Source organism: Astyanax mexicanus, chromosome 14 (genome assembly GCF_023375975.1).
Source record: "Astyanax mexicanus isolate ESR-SI-001 chromosome 14, AstMex3_surface, whole genome shotgun sequence".
NCBI classification, from domain to species: Eukaryota; Metazoa; Chordata; class Actinopteri; order Characiformes; family Acestrorhamphidae; genus Astyanax; species Astyanax mexicanus.
Genome location: NC_064421.1, coordinates 43,692,988 through 43,719,346, shown reverse-complemented (window position 1 = coordinate 43,719,346; position 26,359 = coordinate 43,692,988). Strand labels below are relative to the sequence as shown.

The window sequence follows — 26,359 nt, the reverse complement described above, 5'->3', positions numbered from 1 at the left end:
AAACATAAGTGCTTTACTCACAGAAATCTGTGTAGATTAATATCCAGCACTCATTTGACTTTTAAAGAAAATATGTTTTTATTTTTTTTTTTTTTAGAATTACAGTTTTGTTTTTACAGTTTCTAGCTTCGCTTAACTTAGTTAGCCGCCCACCACCCAGCAGCAAGACCTGCTGAATTAGAAAGAAAACCTGGCTACACCACTGTTCCTTACTAATGTCGTATAATGCACATTATAATCCAATGTGTTTATGTACGAAAATAGACCAGAAAATAGATATTCAGTAAGAGTGCGCTTTATAATCCGGTGCACTTTATATTGTGAAAATTATGCCATTGTATTTGTACCACATCATCACTGTAATCCATACCTGTCAAGTCTCCCGTTTTGGCCGGGAAACTACCGTATTTTACTCCTCTTTCCCGCCGTCCTCCCGTATTAGTGTTTTCCCGTTAATTTCCCGTATTGTCTTAAAATAAAAAAATATATATTATTGAGGAGACAGGGCACTGACCGCTCTGTGTCTCTTAACCAATCGTGGAGCCGGTTCAAGGAGAAAGTCCCGCCTTTCAGGAGAAACAGCCAATCAGCTTGCAAAGAAGGGTCAGTGTGGGGAAGCCCCCTGTCGCTGTGAGTTCAGGCAGCTAGTCGGAGCTGCTGATGTTAAAACATATATGGATATACAGCGATTTTTAAATAAATTCTTAAAGAAAGGTAACGGTAGGCTAATCATGTAAACTGTGATGAGATTTTCTGATGGCTGCTTAAAAATACTCGTCTCCGAAATAAAACACACAGATTAAAATAAAAAAATACAGCTTGTGACTCAGTTTAACTAGAAATGTGGAGAGGACCGAAATTAACTGAACTGATCAGGGGTGGAGTGATAAAAAGAAATAAGTATTAATTAAAAATTATTAATTGTGTAGACCCCTTAGGACTCATTTTTACTGATGGAATATATCTGGTCCATGTCATTTTAGTAAAAGCTTATGATACTATTTTTAGGTCACCAACAGTCAATTTTAAATCCATTAAATAAATAAAAAATCTATCATATAAAAGAATGCATTTATGCCAAATAAGACATGAAATCTTAACTTTTTTTTAAATATCTAGAAAAGGCTTTTTAATTTGGCTGTATTAACAGAATGACATATGTAGGAATGTCCACAACATTTCAGATTCTGGTAATCTAATTGTAGTGTGTAAGTGGTTCACATGTGGTTATTTTAGATTTTTTGTAAACTTGTCTTAAAATGTAAGGGATACTGAACCTTCGTTGGGCTGGTGGGACGGCTTTAAGCGGACAGAGGAAAATATCCCTTATTTTTAAATCTAAAACTTGACAGGTATGTTGTAATCAGGAATGTGTTTGAAAAAAACAGGAATGTGTTTGAAATCACATTCCTGTTTTTTTTTTTACTTCATAATTTATTTTATTACCTACAAAATAAATACTTTTCTGGAAAAGAATCTTTCAAACGGTCTTCAGACGTCAGAATCTGGAGACGTCTCTTTCTCACTGCTGAAAAAATTCCACTCTTTCCAGACTGCGAGTGTGTGCATGTCCGGTGCTGAAACTCAGCCCATTCCCAGCTATAAATAATAACCATAAAAGGTCAGTTTTGAGTATGAGAACAGATACAGTAGTTATCAGAGAGAATCTAAAAAGGTTACACCTTCACTGAAGGAATGCAGTATTTCAAAATAAAGTAGGCGTCTTTTCCGACACCTAATTCATCACCACTGTTGGATTGGTCACAGTTGACCTCTTTTATTAGTAATACCCTCTGAATACATGTGCCAGCCTGTGTGATTACCCACACTGTGCATGGGTTTGCTCCAGTTTGTTTACTTTGGGAAGCTGTCTCTCACTGAATCTTATCACAAGAGGGAAAATAAGTTATGTAAGTTCGGAAAATTTAGGGTGGAGTATATAAAACACAATAGCCCACAGTTTACAAGCGAATATTAAGTCCAGAGGTAAGCAATGAGGGTTTTTACACTCTGATGGAAAGGTAAGCTCCTCTTTATAGCTCTTTATTACTAAATGCATCTATTACATTTAACCTGAAAAGAACTGTATTTGTTTCAGAGAGTGAGATTGAGGTGAAGCGCTTGGATTGCTGGAGCTGATACGAAGTGGGCAAAAAGGTACGAATTTTTTTTTTTCGTTCATTTCACTCCAAAAAAAAAATAGTAATTTAATGAAATTCTTGTTTTTTCATTCACTCACTCTAAAAAGTTTGGCAACCCTGTTTTCATAATGCCTTGTAATGATTGTAATAAGCCTGTATAATAACTCATAAGTACTTAAAGTGACACATTATAAACTACAAGTATAAGGGTTTATAAAGAAAGGGCTTATAATGCCTTATAATATCTGTTCATTAGAACATTGTACAATGTAGTGTTGTAATGCACTATAACAGATTTTTACAGATTATTTTTTGGTATAGTGCATTATAATATGCAGCTATGATTTCTCAAATTAAGCTTTTATAAAAGTGTGTAGCACATTGTAAAGCCTTATATACAGTCATTACTGACTTTAAGTGAAGGGAATTTTCATATGCTTTATAAACATAAAGTAAATTTTATTATGCCTTTACTATAATGTCTTGACAGTAATGACTGTATATAAGGCTTTATAATGTGTTACACACTTATATAAATGCTTGATTTGAGAAATCATAGCTGCTTATTATAATACACTATACCAAAATATACCAAATCTGTTATAGTGCATTACAGCACTATATTTTACAATGTTTTAATGAACAGATATTATAAGGCATTATAAGCCCTTTCTTTGTAAACCCTTATACTTGTAGTTTATAATGTGTTATGAATGTCGCTGTAAGTACTTATAAGTTATTATACAGGCGTATTACAGTCATTATAAGGTATTATGCATGTCATATGAATACAGGGTTTGTAGGAAGTGTTACCAAAAGTTTTTTAGTAAATTTTACAGTATGTTAATAGTAAATAAACTCTGCCAGAAAAGGATTGTAAAATTGCAATAATTTATGGTGGAGAAATAATGCAGAATATTACTGTATAGTAACATTAGTAATTTACTGTAAGCAAGTTACAGAGTATCACAACTTTTTTAGAGCAATTTGTGGAATAAAGAAATCATTACAATTTTTAGGCCTATCATAACTGTATGAATTTTAAATGTTTGAGATCTTTAGTTGCCAATGACGTACTGTAAAATGATATGTAGCTGTACGCTGTGAATGAACAGTACAATAAGTTACGGCTTTGCAGTAAAGGAAATGCCAACTTCATGTGCTTCTCCACCAGTAGGATGTGGTTGAGGGTGGACCAGAGCTCAGCAAAGTCAGCAGTTTATATTTTTTTAAAGCCCTGCTCAGAGTTGCCAGGTTCACGTTTTTTCCGCCAAATTGGGATTGTTTGAAAATCCAGTCGCGGGTGAAATTTCAGGGGTGGCAGGGTTCGTTTTTTTGGCCTCTTCCTTGATTACAACAATAAGAACCAGGAGAACAAAAAAACCACATAAGGGACAGCAAGAAAAGGAGAGTGAGAAAGAAAGACAGAGTGAGAGAAAGTAAGAAAGAGAGAGAGAGAGAGAGAGAGAGAGATCACAATGTAACCACAATCACAAAGTGATGAAAAAAAAAAATGAGTAAAATAAGTAAAAGTCTTTTTTTTTTGCTAATTATGATACTATTAAATGTTCTTGACTGGGATATAAAAACTAATAAAAAAATAATGTTTAACATAAATAGCAATACTGATAACAAACCCCTTATAAACAAAATAGTTGTTTTGTAATTTGCTTCTAACGTGTGACAGACATATATTTTGGGCTAGATTAAGCTTCTGAAGACCGAGTTTTAGACTTTAGACTTAGATCTTTGGGCTGGATATTTTTGTAGGACCTGGCAACCCTGGCCCTGCCCCACCCAGTTTACCAGTTTCCAGGAAAACTTTGGCAGGGAGTTGCAGGGTGACAGTAAAGCCCCCAGGTCCCTTACCACATCCAAGCCATGGGTAAAGGACCAGACTATTTTACACTAAGCTTTCCTAAATAAATGTACAGTATTTTTCCTATAATTTGTTTGCTGGAAAATCTAATTTATAAAATAGAATACACCTTATTATTAATAGGCACTACTTTAAATATTATTAAACATTACTCATTACTCAGCTGTAATGCATAAGTATGTTGTAATTGTCTTCTGTTAATTATAATGAATGCAGACATTGGTTATTTTTTATTGATAACTAATGTCTAAATTAGTGTCATTTTGTAATTAGTACTGTAAATTAATTTATTCTCACTGTGAAATGTGTTTCTATTTATACTTAGTATTAGATTTGGACACTGTATCTGAGATTTTGGGTGTTCTATTGTGCATACAGTGCCAGTACTTAACTCAAGGACACTAAGCCTGAACTAATATAAAGGCTGTGTGTGTAAGTGTGTGTGTTTGGGTGTGTCTGTCCAGTATCAATATTAAACACACTACACTTGTTTGCTGGAACATATCTAGATTACATATTAATAAAATATAGATTCTGATTATCTCATTGCACTGAGTTTAGTCATTCTAATTGGAACCCAGAAAAGGATTTGTTTAGACCAAACTGTGGTGCGGTTACCACTGGTGGTACTTGATGCATCCCAAGGTGGTGCACTAGATGACCTCAGAAAAATCTGAAATCCGCTTGCATTAAAATATTAATTCACTTTTCAACTGTAATTTTCCTAGCATTAAGTTACATTTGTATTTTTTTGACACTAGAGTAAAACTCTGTGGAGCGCCAAAAGATACAGTAGTATGACAGTGTTTTCATGATTTTCCTTTATAAATGATTGGTTGTTTGGATCAGCGATTTCGGTTAAATATATTATATAGCAGATTAACACAGTGATATTTGAGAAGTAAAATGAAGTTTATAGGATTTACAGAAAGTGTGCAATAGTTCTTGAAACTCTTCCTATAGCTTCCAATAATAGTCTGGCTTCTGGTTGAAGGTATTTTGGATCATTCTTCTTTACAAAAAAATCTCCAGTTCAGTCAGGTTTAATTTCAGGTTTCTGAACAGCCTGCTTTAAATCACACCACAGATTTTCAATAATATTCAGTTCTGGGAACTGAGATGATCATTCCAGAACATTGTACTTGTTCCTCTGCATGAATGCTTTAGTAGGTTTTCAAGTCAAGTAGTTTTATAGTCAAAACTGCATATGTACAGGACATACAGAGAATTGAAATTACGTTACTCTCCTTCACAAATTTTACAGCAAGTACAGATAATAGATATAATAAAAGAGAGAATGGGAGACACTATATGTACAATAAAGCAGGGACACAAATAGACATAAGTCTGGTTTCCATCCAAACCTTTCGAAAAAAGAATGCGCAATTTCCAAATTTCGGCAGAAAAAAATGCGAATTAAGCCGTGTTTCCATTCACTACAGTTATGCGAATAAACTTGTGATCATGTCTGATCACATGGTACAGAATCACATGACTTGAGGCCTGATACGTCATTTTTTATGCGAAAAACCCTTTTCCATCCAGTTTTTCCGAATTTTGGCGATGCGATATTCTAACTTTTCCACCCCCTCCTAGCGTAAAAATCGTTTTGCGATATTTGGGGCTTTTTTCGAATTTTTGACTTTTTCCATCCAGCTTTTTTCATGCGCATTTTCAAAATGCGCAAAAACTTGGTGGATGGAAAACCCTCTATACATGAGACAGAAACAAGGTGCAGTAGTGGTAGGGGTGAAATAAGATATATAATCTAAAAGAGTGGGGGACACTAAATGTACAAAACAACAAGACACAATAAACATACGTAAGACGAAAGACAATAGTGCAATATTGATGGTGATTGAGATGGAATGACAGTATAAATAGAACCCGTATAACGGTAGTGCAAATAAGGTATAAGGTATAATAGTTTAAGGCTGGTAAAGTGAAGTATTTGGGGAATTAAAGTGCATATTTACAGTGCAAGTATATCAGTAGTGCAGGTATTGGGTGTGTAGTGCAAGTCCGTTTGGAAGGGACCAGTACTTTGTGTATTGTAGTGCAGAGTTTAGTGTTTAGGGTTGTTGTCTTGTTGCAATATCCAGCCCCATCCTAACTTCAACTTTCAACATTGTTCTCAAGAATCTGCTAAGCCTTTGGATCATATGAGCATTGAAGAGCACCCCCTACATGTCATGTTGTGTATTACAGTTTGTGTGTTTTTGTGCATGTTTATTTGTTTATTTGAGCATTTTAATGTACTCTTTAAATAAAGCTGACACGTACTTTGACATAGGAACTCTATAAAGCATTATAGAGCCCTCCTAACTGATTAGTGTCACTGTGTTCTGATCTCTGCAGACAGAATGGCTTGTGGAGCAGTTGCGGCGGCTGCAGCAGCGGCTGCAGCTGTAGTGGGAGGATCCCTCTTAAACACCACCATCGAGGAAATATCCAAGCAAATACGCACCGACAGGAACATCTCAATTCAGCTCAGCAATTTCAGCCATAAATACATCCTAACAAACCCGAGGTTAGTAAATATATATATATATATATATATATATATATATATATATATATATATATATTACAGTTTATTTGTCCTTATATTTATTAATTCAGTTATTCACTTATGCCTAATGAGTTTCTTTATACAGTAATTTACAATATACCAATTATTATCCCCTACTCTTGTGCTTCCACTCACTGGCCATTTTATTAGAAACACCTGTACTGGCTCTAAAGGTTAAGTGCTGCCACTATGATCGGGAGATCACTGGTTCGAATCCTGTTCATGTAGCTTGCCATCGGCTACCGGTCTGTGAACTGATGTATCGGAACGAGTTGCTGCGCTTTCCTCCGAGCGTTAGCGCTGTGATGCTACTTGATAATGCTGAATCAGCAGCAGCTCGAAAAGAGGCGGAGTCTGACTTCACATGTAGCAAAAGAGGCATGTGCTAGTCTTCACCCTCCTTGTGTTGGGGTATCACTAGTGATAGGGGGAGTCCTAGTGAGTGGGTTGAGTAATTGTAAATTGTGGAGAAAATGGGGGAAAAAAAGAAACTATGCTATCTATGCTCTTGTGCTTCCTCTTACCAGCCACTGTATTATAAACACCCTTACTGTGCTTCCACTCATTGGCTGCTTTATTAGAAACACCTTCTCAATAGTTTCACTCACTGGCCACTTTATTAGGACCACTATACCTGTATTGTGCTTCAACTTACTGGCCACTTTATTAGGACCAATCTACTATCATTAAAGTAAAGTTACTCAGGAGCCAAAAGGAAATAACTTTTTTATAACATACTAAGACATGTTAGAAGTCTTAGTTGTTAAATGTAGGTAATCCAAGATGCCTACAGTTTTACAACAAAACATATTTAAACAGTAATTTGCCATATGATGTGCCTGTTGTGGATATTTAAAGTTTGGAGAATGCTTCCCCATCAGTGACTTGCAGACGCTATGGCCCATTGTGCTTGGGCAACTGCCCTTTTGCCGTCCTTGGCTGATATTGCCCTTCCGAGGGAGGGGAAAAAATAATATAGGCAAATATGATTGCATATTTCAGCAAGATTTTCTTTATAATACGTCATTTTGATTGAAGTTTCGTAAAACAAAGTTTTCAGAGTAAATCATTCAAATTCAGACACCTCGAGAGGCAAAGGGGGGGGGGGGGCGTAGCGGGGGACACGCAGCATGCTTCACTAGGAAAAAAAAAGTGTAGCACAAGACCAGGCGGAGCTTCAGCCGACTAGCAGAGACAGGAGTTTGAAGATGGCGTGGGAGTCGAGCGACTGCCCTGAATGTGAGCTTAAAGTGTAGCCTTCACAGTATTACAAGACATGATCACAATCAACTTCTCTAAAATCCGATGTCGTGGAGTTTAGGACGTTTAGTGATCCTAAATAATCTGACAGCCACCTACTGCGCCACGTTTAGGTAGCAACAAAACAAACCCAGACAGCCAGCTAGCTTGCAGTCAACGTTTTACATGGCTCAGGTTGTTTTGTGGGAGGCTAACCAAACTGAGTTACATGCAGCTGATAACATTTCATTTTATCAAGCAAGAAGAATGACGGACATAAAGCACTATTCGAATTATTCACATGCACGTTGTGTTAATGCAGAAAATTCGAAATGCCCACTGAAAAGAGACGAATACAGGAGAGAGAGAGACTCTTTTTTTGGGGGGGGGGGGGGGGGGCCTTTCTTCAGGTTAGAGCAACTGCCCTTCAAGATTCTTCTGCACGTCCCTGGTCCCTATCCTTATAATACCAAAAGCCAATTATATGCCAATTATAGAGTGGTTCTTGAAACACAAAAGGAGGGGAGATGCTACTTCTATCCACAGGTTTAGTTTTATGTGTGCGCATATGTGAAGAACAGAAAAAGAAAGTGAGTGTGGACTTATCTCTAAGGTTGGAGAAAGCAAGCACGCAGTATAGGAAATGTGTGATAAGAATAAAACATCAGGAATGCACTCAAACGTGAGAAAAAAAACATACCATATGAATCTTAGGCATATAACACAGATTGCAACAATATAAATAACTGAGATAATTAATACCAGTATAAGTAATACAAATATAATTGATTTATCATCATTTTAACCTGATATTACTGCCAGAGAGTGACAGGATGAAAAAGTGAAAGTGTCTGTAAATACTGATGCTGAATATTTTATGTTTCTTTCGGTACGTTAGGGTTTTCACCAGCAGTGGATATTCACACAACCCCCCTCAGCCTACGATACAGAAGAGGACGATCGAGGCGTGTTCCTTCACCAAAACCGCAGGAACAGCATGCGGAGCCGTCGGGGTCCTGACCTACGAGATCTGCAGACACGAAGACAAACACTGGGTTGGAGAACTGATGATAATGTTCTCCGTGCCGTACGACTACAACCTGTACGAAAACTGGTTTGCTCTGGGCGTCTCTAAAGATCGCATTTCCTGCAACGAGCAGCTGTTCCACCAGATGTATTACGATAACGGCTCCTTCACCAGAGCCAAAAGCACAGGCAGCGAAATCAAGTTCTTGGGGAAACACGCATACGTGAAGGGAACGATGTCTCCTGCAGGCAGGTCCATTATGAAGGTGGAGTTCTGGGACTTGGAGACACACCAAAACTATCCGTACGATCCAAATTACATAATGATAAAGTAGACACTTGGTGGCAGAAACTGGAATTGATGAAATTGGTCCCAGGGTATGTTTTTTATGTGTAATGGTTATGATTCAAATATTAAACATTTTAACCAATCATTTTAAAGTGCTTTATTATGGTTGCGTGTTGCATTGTGGTTGCATATTGTCGTCCGATTCTTAGAATTCTCCTTTATCTGCGTGTTTGTTTGCCATGTAACACCTGGAACACCTTGACAACCTTTTAGAAACATCTTAGCAACTCACCCCTTTCCGTTGCATCACCTTTGGCAATCATCAAACATTCACACATGCAATCCAGACCGTTCTCATACAGAGGTCCCCAATGGTGGAACAAACTACCTTCCACTACCAGATCAGGAGAATCTCTCGCTATCTTTAAGAGACTCCTGAAGACAGAGCTCTTCAAAGAGCACTTACTCTCCTAACATCTCTAACTAACTACCTTCTACTACCAGATCAGGAGAATCTCTCACTATCTTTAATAAACTCCTGAAGACTGAGCTCTTCAAAGAGCACTTACTCTCCTAACACCTCTAACTAACTACCTTCTACTACCAGATCAGGAGAATCTCTCACTATCTTTAATAAACTCCTGAAGACAGAGCTCTTTAAAGAGCACTTACTCTCCTAACACCTCTAACCAGCTACCTTCTACTACCAGATCAGGAGAATCTCTCACTATCTTTAATAAACTCCTGAAGACTGAGCTCTTCAAAGAGCACTTACTCTCCTAACACCTCTAACACACTAACTACTTCTAACCTCATTTCCTTCTTCCCCTCCTTCACTTCTCTATCCCTTTATTTCCCTTCGACCTCCTTTAAGCCCTATCTAAAAATGGTTTATCTTAATTCATATTACTTATTCCTATTACTTTGTACTTGACTATTGTAAGTCGCTTTGGACAAAAGCGTCTGCCAAATGTAATGTAATGTAATATAATGTAATGTAATGGCAATCAACAGCTATATGATAGCAAAACCTTAGCAACCATTTAGCCACCAATTAACAACATGTTCGCAGCCAACAGCCATACCATAGCAACCAACTTGCAACCACTTAGCATCAACCTAGCAAGCGCCATGCATAACATAGCAACTGCTTAGCAACCACCTCGCAACACCTTATGCATCCACCAAGGTTACCAAAGCAACAACATAGCAACCATATGTCAGCACCTTAGCAACCACCTAGCAGCCACTTAGCAAGCACCTTGAATACCATAGCAACTTCTTAGTAACCACCTAGAAACCTTAGCATTCACATATCCATAGCTTAAAAACAACCTGGGATACTGTACCATAACGATCAGTGTAAATCATATTAGCTGCACAACCGTCCTTCAGGAAATCCACTTTTCTACTTTTTTTCTTAATTAAATTTAATTTAAAGTAATTAAATCTCTGGAGTTATCCAGACCGCCAATATTTACATGTGTAGTTTCAGGCTTTAAACATGTTTAAGGTTAAAATGTATGTAATAAATAAAGATTTCTGTTCTGCTGTTTTGAGAATGACTGCTTAAATTCAAAATAAAACTTTTTCTATCCTCCAACCTGATGTCAAGTGTGCATTTTATAGTTCCTGACTATATGCAGATTAGGTATTGAAGACATTGTATTTAATTATGTAACATACACTGAAACACCATGTCATGGTATTGTGTCTCATTTTGCCATTTCACATGAAAAAATGCTGAGAAATGCAGCAGGAGTTGCAGAAGCTGAAGCTGCGGGAGTCTCCCGCATTTCGGTAGCGGCTCCCTGATGCCCGCGAGTCACATATAATCTCCCGGAATTCAGAACGAGTGCCCCAAACGCGCACACAGGCCACAGACTTTTATTCTCTAATCGCGTGTGGGAAGGAGAGAGAGAAAACAGAGAGGGATCTGATTGGCCTGTTCTCTGCAAAGAGTCTGTGAGACAGCCAATCAGTTTTTAGTGTGGGCGGGCAGTGTTTTTCCCCCCTCCCGGACGGGATTTGTTCAGTGAGTGAGAGAAAGCAGATCATGGCGGAGGCAATATTAATAATTATTGTAATATGATATGAAATGTTTTTGATGTTGTGCAATTTTTTGTGATATTGTAACTGTCAAATAAAGGCTTTTTTTCAAAAAAAAAAGAAAAGAAAAGGAAAGCAGAGGCAGGGCCTTCCAAAAAGAAAAAAGATAAAACTCATTTCACCTCTGAATACTCTAAATTTAAAATTAATTAATATAAAAGTAAAGTTTCGTTATCCTTTTGTGTGTGTGCAAATATTTATACCTCAGGGAAACAAGAAGTGATGATTTACTAATTAAAGGTTCCTAGATACTTTGATCCACTTCATAAACTACATTAGAAATGACATAAATGGTTCAAATATATTTATTTCCAAGAAAATGTTAAGGGCTTAAGTTGAGGGTTACTTTTTTCTATTTTTTTCAGCGTGAGATTATGCAATAAAAAATATATTTATGTTAAGGCTTTTAACACATTTTAACTAGGCGTGGCAATAATTATGGAGGACGCTGTATAGGCATTTTATTTACTCTCTAAATCCACCAGTAAGAGTTGGTCCCAGGTGTAGGGGACCTTTGGACACTGTGTCCCATTTCTTAAACATGGGTGCTCATGTAACTTCGTAACACTTTGTACCTGTATTCAGATGTAATGACAATAAAAGCCTCCTGAATTCACTCACAAGAGCCCCCTATGAACACTTGATAAACTCCATACTGTATATACAGTATATATATATATATTTGTTTACCCACCCATTAACAGCTTCAGAATATTAGATAGCTGTTATATAATAATGCATATAATATATTTATTATTAATTACAGAAGACTAAGGTCTCTGCCTTTTCTTTCTTTATCTTTCTGTTTCGTTTATCATCTTTACTTTTTTCTTCCTGAAAAAAAAAGTTTCGCTGTCTTTTTTCCTCATTCTTATCGAGGTGCCCATACTTCCCCCAGACAGGCTTTGTTATTTTTCCGCCTCTTCTGGTTTTACTTGTTATGAGATCTATCGTCCCTCTTTTCCTTGTTCTTTTGAATGTTTGAAAGATTTATTGTAGAAAAACATAATAATAAGGTGTCACCATGACTACAACTTATATTCAGCGCCCCTCACAATTACTGGCTTCCCTGGTTAAGAAGTGTTTTTGACTTCTAATAAATTAAAAAAATATATAATAATAATCTTAAAAAGAAAAATCTAAGCTTTGATCCAACTGCGCTTGTGTAGCTTAGAGGGAGTGATCGCCGATCCTCTTTTTGACTTCGAGGCTCGAGACCATAACATAATTTTGATTGATTTCGATGAAATATCGAAATCATGACACCCCTAATATATATATATATATATATATATATATATATATATATAGTGAAGCTCAAAAGTATTCATACCCCTGGCAAATTTTGACTTAAAGTTACTTTTACACAACCAGTAATTTTATTTTTGACCGGAAACAACACAGGCATCTCGATGGTGCACAAGAGGCATCATTGTGGAAAAATATATTTATTCAAATTTGAACAAAAAGTGACATGTCCAAAATTATTCATACCCTTTGCAAACCGACACAGTCTATGGGAAAATCCAAAGTTTTATACCATTCCAAATAGTCCAACCTGTTTAAAAGCTTCCTAATTACCCTGATTTATTGGGAACAGTTGTTTTAATCAACTCAACAGGTGAAAAACAGCAGCTCTCTGCAGTTGGTTTGTAGACAGTCATGGTTAAGACAAAGGAGCTCACTAAGGACCTGCGACTGTGCATTGTGGCCGCTTACAAGTCAGGGAAGGGCTATAAGGTCATATCTAAATGTTTTCAAGTTCCAGTGGCTACAGTGCTAAGTATTATTAGAAAATACAAGAAGTTCCACATTGTGAAAAATCTCAGAAGATGTGGTCGGAAGATAAAAGTGACACCTGTGCTGGCCAGGAGGATAGCGAGAGAGGTAAAAAAAAATCCAAGAATCACCACCATGGCCATTCTGGTGAATCTGGGCTCTGCTGGTGGCAACATCTCAAGGCAGACAGTCTAACGAACACTGCACACTGCTGGATTCCATGGGCGCAGACCAAGGAGGATGCCACTTCTCCGGAAAAGGCACACAAAAGCCCGCTTGTTTTTTCAAATGCTCATCTGGACAAAGAAGAGTTCTGGTCTTCTGTTTTATGGTCAGATAAAACAAGGAGAAGCCTTCAACCCTAAGAATATCATCCCCACTGTCAAACATGGTGGTGGGAACCTAATATTTTGGGGGTGTTTTTCAGCCAATGGACCAGGAAACTTAATTGCAGTAAATGGCACCATGAAAAAAGAGCAATACATCAAGATTCTCAACAACAACATCAGGCAGTCTGCAGAGAAACTTGGCCTTGGAAACCACTGGACATTTCAGCACGACAACGACCCAAAACACACAGCAAAAGTGGTGAAGAAATGGTTAGCGGACAAAAACATTAACGTTTTGCAGTGGCCCAGCTAGAGTCCTGACTTGAATCCAACTGAGAATCTGTGGAGGGAGCTAAAGATCAGGGTAATGGCAAGGAGACCCTCCAACCTCAAGGGTTGGAGCTCATCCCTAAAGAAGAATGGGCAAAAATACGTTTGATTGATGGGCGTTTGATTGCTGTAATAGCCAATAAAGGCTTTTCTATTAATTATTGAGAAGGGTATAAATAATTTTGGACTTTTTATTAAAAAAATATTTTTTGTCACTTTTTGTTCAAATGTGAATAAAAGCTGAGAAATATATTTTTCCACAATGATGCCTCTTGTACACCATCGTATTATCTCCTGGGAGATGCCTGTGTTGTTTCCGGTCAAAAATAAAATTGGTTGTGTAAAAGTAACCTTAAGTCAAAATTTGCCAGGGGTATGAATACTTTCGTGCTCCACTGTATGTATATATATATATATATATATATATATATATATATATATACAGCGGTTATATAAAATATTAAAATTATTATTTACAGAAGACACAGGTCTCTGCCTTTTCTTTCTTTATCTTTCTGTTTTGTTTCTCATCTTTACTTTTTATTTCTGTCTTTTTTCCTCATTCTTTTCGAGGTTGCCATATTTCCCCCAGGCATCCTTTATACTTTACATGTTATTTTTCCGCCTCTTGTGGTTTTACTTGTTATGAGGTGTGTCGTCCCTATTTTCCTTGTTCTTCAATCCTGTCAAATGTCACATGTGGCATGTAATCTTGCTTCAAACACTTCCTTCTGGGTGAGTCATGACAGTACATATCTGAGTTTTATACTGTTAATGTTTCGAAACGGCTCCAGCAGACATTTCTCACTTTTGTAAACCTACAGTCTTCTAGTCTATTGGATTTTCCTACTGTATTGTGTTTGGGTCAGTTTAGTCAAACACAGAGAAGCTATAAGATATAGTCCATTATGATCACTAATGGGAATTCCTAACACATTAGGAACCATTTATCTACCAATTAACAACATGTTAGCAGCCAACAGCCATACCATAGCAACCACCTAGCAACCACTTAGCAACAACCTAGCAACCACCATGCATAACATAGAAATTTTTTTAGCAACCACCTTGCAACACCACAGCAACCACCTAGCAATGCTATGCATCCACCAAGGTTACTAAAGCCAATTGCCATACCATATCAACTACCTAGCAACAACTTAGCAACCATATGTCAGCACCTTAGCAACGGCCTAGCAGCCACTTAGCAACCACCATGAATCCCATAGCAAATTCCTAGCAACCACCTAGCAACACCATGTAGCCACAGCTTAGAAACCACCTATGATACTGTGCCTTAACGATCAGTGTGAACCATGTTAGCTGCGCAGGAAATGCACTTTTCTACTTTTTCTAAAATTCTAAATAAAACTTTTTCCAACCTCCAACCTGATGTCAAGTGGAAATTAAGTCTAATTTTGTACAGTTCCTGTCGATATGCAGTGCAGATCTCACTTTTCTCAGTTCAGAGAAACTGATTCAGGAACTGAAGTGGTTTCTTAATTTCCAGAGCTGTATTTGTATATTACCATTCAACAAAAAATAATGCTATCTTATTTTTTTATCCATATCACCCAGCTCTAGCTTCTGTGATGTATTCCTGGTGTCCATATAAACTGCAGATCGAGAGATGTTTAATGTCAGCACAAATAAAAAAATAAAATAAAAAAATAAAATGTCCCATTCATCTAGTACCCATTGTCTATTCAGTTCCAATAGTACATGCCTGTAAACCACAGGCACGCTGGCCAAGCCATTCCCTGGGGTAATATTTCACTCAAATTACTCAACCTCGTACATTGCCGTCCCTTGATGTATGGTGCAACGTGAATTAGACAACTATGTTAAACAGCTGCTGGAGCTCAGTTATCTCAAAACTGATCTCAAAAGATAAAGTAAAAGTAAAAGTAGGGAAAATACCTAAAAGGTTTAGAACTTTAGTTTCCGTGCCCATCCTTCCTAGAGAGCAGCTATTTAAATCTGGTGCAGAACGTTCACCAGCAGAATCACAGCGGAGGCCTGTAGACTGCACTGGGAGACCTCTTCAGACCGGTACGTCCATAACTCCAGAAATATTAGCTGTGTGTCGAGGATGTTCTTTGTTCTTACAGGTGATATTATAGAGAAAGGTGTGGAAGCTGAAAGCTGCTATGAAACTGCCTTTACGTTTGTTTTAAATTCATATTTTATATTATATTGTACTTTTTGAATGAATCACTAATGCACTAATATATTCCATATTCTAAAGTGAGGTTAGGTTAGAGACTAAAAAGTAAGTAAATATTTAATATTTAATATATATTTGATAAGTCAGTCTCTGTTTTTCAAAGCTCTTTTAATCTTTATAATATGCATTAGTGTTTCATATTAGAGTAAAAAACCTCTGTCACTACCTCAGTGTCAAGGCAAATGAATTCAACCCTGGACGAGTCATTCTTCTCTGCATAGGTAGATAAGATGCAATATATAAAGCCTATAAAACTATTATATTTGTCTTGGGCAAATAATTCAGCTTAGTTACTGCGGAAACATATTTCTAAACAACAATACGCACTGTTAAATTAACAGAACATTTCTTATTTCCTAAACCTCTGTAGCTATGCTGTTCCACACTTGTGCACTTTTATACATTTATCCTTTTTTTCTATCCTTTAACATGTTACACATGCTTTATTTATGTATTACATGTTATTTTTTATATATATTTTATGTATTTTTTTTTCACCAGGGTACATACAGTAATATAAGCTAGCGTAGTTAGCTGCTGTTAATTCTTTGAAATATGTGATGTAGAGCCTTCTTACACCCTGCGCAAGGCACGTTGTGATGCTCATTGCTATCTTAAACCCCACAAACACTCTATTTTGATCTATGTAAAATAATTGTAAGGGCTGACACGTGGGAGTTTGGGGGTAGTAATACAAAAACTAGTATGTAATGAATAGTACTTTAGAAATTACTTTTTAAATTATTAAAAGGAAACAAAGCCTATTCTGAAGAAGGGATTAAATAATCAGAGGTGAACAGGTTTATGCTGATTTGTGTTGATGTGTTAATGGCGTTCTTTTGCAGATAATGTCTAAACATGCATCCGCTGGGGCATCTCTGCGTGGCACCACTGTTGAGACAATCTCCCAGTCCATGAACACAAATAGAAATGTCGCCATTCAAATCACCAATTACAGCAGCAAGTACACCTTAGTAGAACCAAGGCAAGTACTAATCATTTTAATGTTATATAAACTAATATAATTTTTAGAAGGCTTTTGTTACTAGGTTTCTGCTCAAAATTTATTATAATCAGCAAAGTGACACGAAGATAAAACAAACAAAAAATCCTGCTCCAGGTGTGTGTTCTGGTATATGAATTATAACGATTTCTCTATATATTTAGTGTCTACACCTACAGCGGATTCTGCAGCAGTCCTCCACAGCCGACCATCAATAAAAACACACAGGAAGTTTGCTCTTTCAGCAAAACTGGACACACTGCCTGCGGTGCTGTTGGAGTCCTGACCTACAAGATCCTTCCTGATGACAAACTCCACCGCCCTGAAAAACTGGCCATAATGTTCTCTGTGCCTTTTAACTACAACCACTATGAAAACTGGTTCGCTCTGGGCGTTTATGAAGCAGGCAAATCCTGTAATTATGATCTGTACTACCAGATGTATTATGAACGTGGCCCATTCAAAAGAGAAAAGGGTACAGGAAGTGTCTTAACATACTCTTCAAAAACTGTTGATCTGAGCGGAACAATGTCTCCTCAGGGCTACTCAGTTATAAAGGTGGAACTCTCGGATAAATAGAGATAAGAACATCAAGGTTCCATTCAGTTTTGGAACCAGAATAGGATCTACTTTGCTAAAAAAGTTGTTTTAATAAAGATATTTACTCAGCTTAATCATTTTTTCTTTTTTTTTTTTGTTGGTCAGATTTGGCATCAAATTTGATTTTAATAATTTTAACCAGTCAAACTATGTTCTATTTGTAACAGCAACGCTAAGTGTCTAAATATTAATACTACATTGTCTGTGCTTTATAATTGCATGCTTAGAGCAGAGACCATACAGATCCTGCAGGGATTTTGTGTTAGTTTATGTATCTTTTCGAATAAAGAGCTTTGATTGAGTTCACCACTGTTCTGCCTCCTTTACTCCTTATTTTCACCTCCAATGCATTGATATAGTAAGTGTTATCTGTTATCACGTATCTCTGCTTACTCCTAGTATAAAGTGTACATCGTGTATTGTCCTTTTTTTCTCAATAAACTCACGTCAGCTGAACAGCTTACAACTGCTCCAAGCGCCTCTTTTCATCAAGTCGCTATTCACAGAGGTACCTCCTGAGGTACCTCCTGACCCCACCACCCACGCTACCACAGTTACAAAAGAATTTCTGCAGCACTTAACTAGCTAACTTTAGGGATTAATGCATGTTCTAAAAAAAGGGGGATCTTAATTCCTCTGTGATGGGGAGCTGAAATTAGCTTTGATTAGCTTTTGTTTAGGGGTAGGGGTGTGACGAGATATCGTGCCACGAGATCTCGCGAGATTTGTGACGATATTTCTCATCAAGCTTAAACCTGTCTCGCGGGAGAGAAAAAAAAAACAGTTTAATGTGGACTTTTTAAGAGGGATCTGGCAACCCAGTAGCAGCGAGTGTGAGAGCAGCTCTCAGCAGAAGAGGAAATTTGAGCATTTGTATAGAACAGAGGTCACTAATGGGCGGACCACGGTCCGGACCCAAACGTTGTCCAACGCGGACCCAAACCGATAAACTACTGAGAAGGATTTAATTGTGCGGCGCAGTAAACTCGCAGACCAATCACGTGTGGGGTAAGATCACCAAACGCTCTCTCCAGTCAATCAGATCTGTGCAGACGCGGTAAGGAAAAAAAAAAATAAATAAACACACCGCTCCTCACGCGGGATCGAACCCGTGTTGTCAGGGTCGCGGTCCCGCGGCCGTGAAAAACCGCCTTTATAAGGAGATAGGGAGCCCGAGAACGGGCGGAAAAACGAGAACAGGCGGAAACTAGTCACGCTGAGCGCGACAGAGAGAATCTAATTAAATACCCCTGATATAGAAGATGCTTCTGCTACTTTTAAGTTGTATATCTGGTTGCATTTTGGCTCCAGTGGAAACAATAAACGGTAACAGAGTGACCAACAAGATAGATAGATAGATAGATAGATACTTTATTGATCCCCGGGGGGAAATTCTTGGCATCCAGCAGCAGGTTACACAATACACAAAGTTAAAAAAGATAAAATATAAAATATAAAGATACATATAAATACAATCAAATAAGAAATAGAATATACAGTGTAAATGTAAATGTACAGTCTTCGTGTGTGTGTGTGTAATGGAGAATGGAGGTAGTGCAGTTGAACACAATAGACGGTGAACACCAGTTGATGTGCATAAAGTGAGGATAACGGATGTCAGCCAAACAGAAAGTGCAAATACACAGTTATATAATAACTTAAATTAAGCAGTGCAAAAGATACGTAAACAGTGCAAAAGATACGTAAACAGTAGATGAATTAACTAGTGAATGAGCTACTAGTGCAAAATATGGTAGAACTATAAAAAGTGTTCTAGGCATCAGCAAGTCTGAGAGTGTGTCCAAAGCTGGGGGTGTGTCCATGGTGTGGCCAGAGTGGCCGGAATGAAAAAGTTTCACAGAGTCTTTAGTTTGCTGTGCTGAGAGGAGTTGAACAGTCTTATGGCCTGAGGAACAAAAGACTTTCGGAGTCTGTCTGTGGAACAGGACTGGGACAGCAGTCTGCTGCTGAATGAGCTCCTCTGCCTGGTGATGGTGCTGTGCAGAGGGTGGTGAACATTGTCCATGATGTTCAGCAGCTTGCTGAGGGCTCTCCTCTCTGCCAGTGGTGTTAAGGACTCCAGCTCTAATCCCAGCACAGAACCAGCTTTCCTCACCAGCCTGTCCAGTCGTCCAGCATCCCTCTTGCTGATGCTGCCTCCCCAACACACAACAGTGTAAAAGAGGACGCTGGCTACCACAGACTGGTAGAACATCAGGAGGAGTTTCTGGCAGATGTTGAAAGCCCTGAGCCTTCTGAGGAAGTACAGTCTGCTCTGAGCCTTCCTGTAGAGGGAGTCAGTGTTCACTGACCAGTCCAGCCTGTCGTCCAGGTGCACACCAAAGTATTTGTAGGATTTGACCACCTCCACGTCGACCCCCTCGATGGAGATTGGCTGCTGAGCAGAGGGCCTGGACCTCCTGAAGTCTATGCACATCTCCTTGGTTTTGGAGATGTTCAGCTGCAGATGGTTCATCTTGCACCACATCACAAAGACACAAACCATATATAAATACTGTAAGTAAATCCTACAGATGACTGTTTCATAGGCAGTTGTACTAATCCCTTAGCTCTGTACTGTATTAAAAACATGTTCTGTCTCTGTTTGCACTTCAAGCATAGTCTTAATATGACTGGTTATGGTTATTCATAGTTAAATTACAAGAGATTTAGGAGAAAAAAACACAAACCATAGTCTAAATATGACTGGTTGTGGTTTGCACTTATTGTTTGCACTATATAAGACCTAGAAAAGTTTTATTTTAATTTTTTATTCTTATTTTCTATTTCTTATAGAATCAATGTGTGAGAGAAACCAGTCTGTTAAGTTTGCGTTATATGATTTTGTCAAATAAAACTCTAGTTTTCAAGCCATTTTTAATTTTTGACATTTTCTTTAAAATTTTATTTTTAAATCTCACCTCGTCTCGTTCTCGTGAACCCAATGTCATGTCTCGTCTCGTCTCGTCTCGTGATATTAGTGTCTCGTCACACCCCTACTTTTGTTTTATTTTTTATTTTTTGGTGCCGCATTAAATGCTGCAGCCCCTGCCATCTGATGCACAATATAAGGTGGAATGGGACAGTTAGCTTGCTAGCTACTGAGACAAACTACTAGCAATCTTTTTTATACTTGTTATGAGGAATTTGTACCTAAAACATTGAAACTACTCATTAAATTATGGTAATATAATGCTAATTACCACTTTTTACAAGGAAAATATTTACATTTATGGGTTTCTTTAGTCGCTTGTTTCACCATCTTACCAGTGATTCTCATTCCCCTCAGTTTAAAGTTTGTATCTGAAAAATCGCCGTATAAAGGGTTAACATGCCCTTCCCCCTACTCCTCCAACCTAACGAGAATCGGGACACTCCTACCCCTTGGCGTGCACACGCAAAACAGAGGAGTAGGGGTAAGTGGTAGGGCCAAGTGGTAAAATGGTATTGGGCATAAATGTAAAATTCCCATTAAATTTAAATGTGCAGGTCAAATTTGTTGGTTTCGTTTTTTTGAATATCATTTTTAAATTAACTTTTACCTGAGCTAGAACATTTGACACTTTTATTTAAAGCATGCAGGTTTAATAAATAAAAAATAAAAAAACACAAAAACTGCAATTAAAACACAACTGGACATGGTTAATTAAAACATGGCTAATTAACGAAACATTAAGAAGCAAAAAAAAAAAATTACTACATAAATCCTGACAACAAACTAAATTGAAATATTTGTTGGTCACCCTGACCGTGACTAGATTTTTTAACAGAATCCTCAATGTTCCACTTTTTAAATAGAGTTTGAACACTGCTGATTGGTATTCTCAATTCCTTGGATATATTTTTATATTAGTTTCCTGTTTTACAAAGTTCGCAACTATCAACAATTTTCTTTTGCTTTCCCCATGGCTCTTTTGAGGCCTATCCACAGATTATCAATGACGCTCAGATCTGGGAACTATAAGCTTCAGCACTAGTTCTAGCAGGAAACACTTATTACTCGTATCTCACTCGTAATATTCACCAGCTTCAACCTGATTTATAAGACCTTCCCTTACACGCCCTTCTCTGCTCACACAACCTTGTTTGTAAAGTCCTGGGGCCTCATTAATAAATCTCTGTGTAGATTTTGGAGTGAAATTTGCGTGTCATCTCAGTACTGCCCACATTTACTCATAAAAGGTCCATGCAAATCACTCAATTAATTTTTATATGTGGGATTCCCCATTCATTCTAAGAAGCAAAAAAATTGGATACTGCGAAGTAGAAGTCCTTGTTTCGGCGGTTGAGGCAAGGAAGAATGTTTTGTTTGGTAGCTTTGGTAGTGGCATTACCAACAAACACAAGTTTGTTGAGTGGCCACATGTTAATAATGCAGTGCTTCACAAGCTAAACTGTTGCAAGGTAAAATGAAAAAAAAAAAAAAAGAAAATAAAAATTTTAATTTGAAAAGGTTTGGGCATGCTGTCACGTCCTTGTCCTGTCCCTTGTCAGCCTCCATGTTGTTCCCTTCCTTTGTTTGTTTCCTCAGAGCACATGGCTCTCCCCTTGTCTCCGCCCATGTCTTTAGTGCTCCCACCTGTTTCAATCTGTAGCTCCGCCCCCTCATCAGTGATCCCAGGTGTTTCCCATTTCCATTGTGCGTATTTAAGCCCCTGTGTTTGAGCATGTGGTTGTCTGATCTTGTGTGTGTTTCACGCCGTCAGATTGCTGTTTCTTTGTTTTCTGTTTTATAGTTTATTCTATGTCAATTCCAGTAGTCCTGTCTATTAATGTATCTTGTTTTGAGTTTAGTTTTTGTTTATTGTCTATGTAAATAAATTTACCACCGTTTACGTCCGCCTCAAGTCCTTCCTGCTGCTGCAATCCTGACACATGACTTATAATTTTCCTTTATAATTGGTTGTTCGGATCAGCATATATTTATTTCAGTAATTGCATCATATAGCAGACGAAAACAGAATGTACAGAAGTGTGCAATAATTCTTTAAAAATGGGCAGGGTGAATAAATTTGGGCTCACAGTGGAAACTGACAGCTGAAATCTTTGAGATAGCTTTTTGTATTTTTTTTTCCCATGTGGAGGAAATTGGTCACTGAGTTGGGATGAGAATAACTTGAATGAGTCGAGCCAACTAGTCATTGTGATAAGAAAATATATTTATAGTAAAGGACAAAGACATATATAAAATGTTAGGACAAACAGTTTACAAGACAAATACAGAGAATAGAAAGATGAGAGCATGCTCTGGCTCTCACCTCCCTTACTACTAACTTTATAACCCTTTCTTTGGGGGCGTGGGGGGTGAGGAGGGGCAGAATGTTCTTGAACAACTCATATATGATGTAATCATCTCCCTATTTCTGCTGAACCATGCAAAATTGTGACCAAAAAGATGATGTAATCTTTGAATTTTAGGGTGTCCTTTTCTCTTAAAAGAGGAAAGAATATGTCTGGAATAAGAGAAGTGAATCTTATGATCACGCAGGATGCTGCAAATTAGAGGAAGTATCTAAAGTAAAATCTTCTTGTCATACATTCATTTGGTTTGAGCTAAGTAAAATAAATTTACCTGTATTTATCTCCATCCATCTTCCCATCAACTCTGACCAGCTTCTCTGTCCCTGTTGAAGAAAAGCATCTCTACAGCATGATGCTGCCACCACCATGTTTAACAGAGCGGATGGTGTGTTCGGGGTGATGAGTAGTGTTACTTTTCTGCCACACATTAAAAAAAAAAAAAATGTACCTACAAAGAGCACAGAGGACCCCTAGAGGGTTTTAAGTGGCCCACAGGTTGATAAACTGTGTTCTAGTGTAGGGTTGGCACTAGAAAAGGTTAATTCTGCAGAAAATGTGCGTGAGAAAAATCTTTTCACAAGGGGCAGCTGGCACCGCACTTCCTGTGTACAAAGTGCTGAACTTCCTTTGTGGTTGAAGACGCAGCGTCTAGGCTGTGTACAAAACACATGTTGGGGTTCAGATTTACCCATTTACTTTCTCTTATTCTCTCACTGTTCTTATTGTAATGCCAGTTCCATATTCGGTAAAGCTTTACTCTACAGCCAATCGCACGCTGAGTACCGTCTTTTTGTTCTGGTGTTTAGAGGTCTTCACCAGCCTGAACTCTTTTAGAAAACAAAGGAAAGCTGATCTCTGACACTCATCTGAAAAACTCCTCACCTCTGGATTATTATCAGTCATTTTCTTTCTGACAGCGCCCCTCTGATCAGGTATGTCCTTTATCTCTTTTCTTTATGTATTTTAAGTGAACATAAACATTTACAGAAAGCATTAGCTTTAAATTAATGCTGTTACACAATCATACAACAGGTGCTTCAAATGGTTCTGTGAGTGATACCATAAAATAACCACTTAGGGAATTATTTGGGAATTGTTTGTGATGGAGATGAGTGTCCAGAACCTTTTAAAGGTCTAAAGAACCATAATTTTACCATTTTAAAGGTTCATCGCAAATATCCCATAATTCCCAAAGTGATTATTCCTTTTCAAAGAGTGTAAAATGTATAACACTACAGTATTTCCAAATGTTTGTGGCACTGCTTCTGAATCAGTCCATTCATCTACTTTACTGACGTTATATCCATTACATACACATATGTTGTAACTGCACACAGACCCTTTCTATTCCCTGTAGAGAAGCATTGCTAATATAAGAGGAGTCTCTGGAGCAGATACACATAAACCTATTGGCACCTAATGTCAAATGAACTTGTTTTCTTTGCATTATTTGAGGTTTGAAAGCACCTTTTTCATTACTTTGATCATTTTTTATTTTCTGCAAATATGCCTAATGCCAGGCAGGGGCTAGCTCCATTAAGCTGTGTGGATCTAGAACTGTGTTTTCTGAAATGATGGAAATCCATCCGGTACTTTTAGGATGGGTTGAAGGTAAGATGGGGAGGTAAACATCTAACATCCTGACCTCACTAAAGCTCTTGTCACTGATTTCAATCAAATCCTCATAATTAATCCAACAAAAGCAGGATAAATTGTTTTACCGTATTTTTCACAATATAAGGTGCACTGGATTATAAGGAGAACTATTAATAAACTTCTAATTTCTGGTGTATATTCAGTCACAAGGCGCACTGGAGTATAAGGCACATTTTAAGTGGCACTTGTTAGAATCAGGGGTGTCACTATGTCGCTTAGCTAGGCTAAGTTAAGTAAACAAAACTGTAATTCTTAAAAAAAAAAAACATTTTCAAACGAGTCAGACAAGTCAAATGAGCTCTGAATATTAATCTACACAGATCTACACTTCTTTCCTGAAAACTTTTCATTTGGGTGAGTAAAGCACTTCTGTTTATTTAAAGTAAGCTTAGATTTACAGATTTACACTAAGGCTGGAGCATTAGCATTAGCGGCTAACTCCTAATGCCGCCCAACAGCACTACATTAAGGAACCCTGATTGTTCTGGTAAACCAGGGCAATATTAGTTAGCGTTTCGTCCCACGTAGTTTGTTTTAACAAGGTGTTAAAAAAACACTCAGACTCCGGGTCAATAATACTAAACTCTGAATGGTCAAATGGCTAGCACGGTTAGCAGGTTATGCTAATGCTGCTCCAGCGGTGCTAGCTGGAGTTAGCAGCAGACTACAGGCCAATAATAAGTAAATAATATTAGGTGAGGGAGTTTTTGTGTGAATTTGCGTTTGTGTGAATTTATTTTTTTATTTTTATTTATTTTTTATTAGCAGGCAATGATTCGTGGAGCTGTAGCTGTAGCTGCAGCTGCAAGGCGAGGGGGAGACGTGTTGTTACCCATGGCTCAAGTTGGCATGATTGCTGGAAAACTATTCCAATTCACAGATCGAAATGTCACCATTAAAATCACCAATTCCAGCTGCAAGTACACCTTAAAACATCCGAGGCAAGTACCAGAGATTTTCATAACTAATTCATCCTGCACTGTAACATTTGATAAGTTGATTTTACTTGAGCGAATTTGAGAAACTAAGTATATCCTGATAAAGGTAAGACAATATAAATGTTATTTTTGGGATATGTTTAATTAATGTCTACTAGTACGTCTACTAAAAACACAGTTTTATTTATTCAATTTAGTTTAGTTGTACTGATATGAAATAGCACAGTAATGTTAACATTTAAACTTAAAATAACTTTTAATTAATGGAACCATTTATTTGCAAAATGGGTGTGTGTCCTTATCAAAAATAACTGCTTTTCCTTAGGTTTTCAGATAATAACCCAAACAGAGATACTTCTTTTATTAGCGCCTAAATATGACTGTCAATTAAATATGTCCGGTTTATTAACAGAGGATTAAATCTCTATATTGTTTTTGCTAGACTATGTTCCTATTACACAGTAAATTTTATTCTGATCAGTGCTCATTGATTGCAGTTCTTAGCCAGCATGGTGTCACACTTCACAATAAAATAAAGGTAATGTGCCCCACAGCCAAGTCATCAACCATTATATAAAATATAACTGAATAGCCAAAGGAAGGTAGCCCTGATAGGCAATACTGCACATTAAAGAATTCCACCGTATTGAACAACTAAAAACAAAAAAAACAACAATTATTATTATTATTATTATTATTATTATTATTACACCAAAAATAATGCACCGATATCTTGGTTGTTAGAATGTAATGAAGCTGTATATATGTGAATGTAATAATGAGATATGTAAGTGATTACAGCACTAGAGTGAAATGATGGGGGGAAAACTGTACAGTAAACCCACAACTTTTATTATCAGTGGCCCAGTGCTTTAATTGCTGAATCAATACTACTCAAGTATATTTTAACTAGTCTATTTAAAAAATATATATATATATAT

The 26,359-nt window shown here is 37.4% G+C and overlaps 2 protein-coding genes across 2 annotated transcripts; both read left to right on the top strand.

Moving 5' to 3' along the window:
• Positions 1-1,535: 1,535 nt before the first annotated feature.
• Positions 1,536-10,749, top strand: LOC111197449 (uncharacterized). Its single transcript, XM_022686845.2, has 4 exons — positions 1,536-2,021; positions 2,099-2,157; positions 6,379-6,550; positions 8,730-10,749. Exons 3-4 carry the CDS (start codon positions 6,384-6,386, stop codon positions 9,190-9,192), a joined length of 630 nt encoding a protein of 209 aa, XP_022542566.2. The 5' UTR covers positions 1,536-2,021; positions 2,099-2,157; positions 6,379-6,383; the 3' UTR covers positions 9,193-10,749.
• Positions 10,750-15,695: 4,946 nt separating this feature from the next.
• On the top strand, positions 15,696-17,829 carry LOC111197448 (DELTA-actitoxin-Afr1e-like). The gene is made up of 3 exons (XM_049463926.1): positions 15,696-15,745; positions 16,766-16,905; positions 17,088-17,829. Exons 2-3 carry the CDS (start codon positions 16,769-16,771, stop codon positions 17,500-17,502), a joined length of 552 nt encoding a protein of 183 aa, XP_049319883.1. The 5' UTR covers positions 15,696-15,745; positions 16,766-16,768; the 3' UTR covers positions 17,503-17,829.
• Positions 17,830-26,359: the final 8,530 nt, after the last annotated feature.

What these genes read in the sequence shown, in the direction of transcription:
- LOC111197448 (XM_049463926.1), top strand. Translation starts at nt 16,769, where the DNA reads ATGTCTAAACATGCATCCGCTGGGGCATCTCTGCGTGGCACCACTGTT. An exon ending in TACACCTTAGTAGAACCAAG is followed by an intron (nt 16,906 to 17,087) that starts GCAAGTACTAAT and finishes CTATATATTTAG; the next exon opens with TGTCTACACCTACAGCGGAT.
- LOC111197449 (XM_022686845.2), top strand. Translation starts at nt 6,384, where the DNA reads ATGGCTTGTGGAGCAGTTGCGGCGGCTGCAGCAGCGGCTGCAGCTGTA. An exon ending in TACATCCTAACAAACCCGAG is followed by an intron (nt 6,551 to 8,729) that starts GTTAGTAAATAT and finishes TCGGTACGTTAG; the next exon opens with GGTTTTCACCAGCAGTGGAT.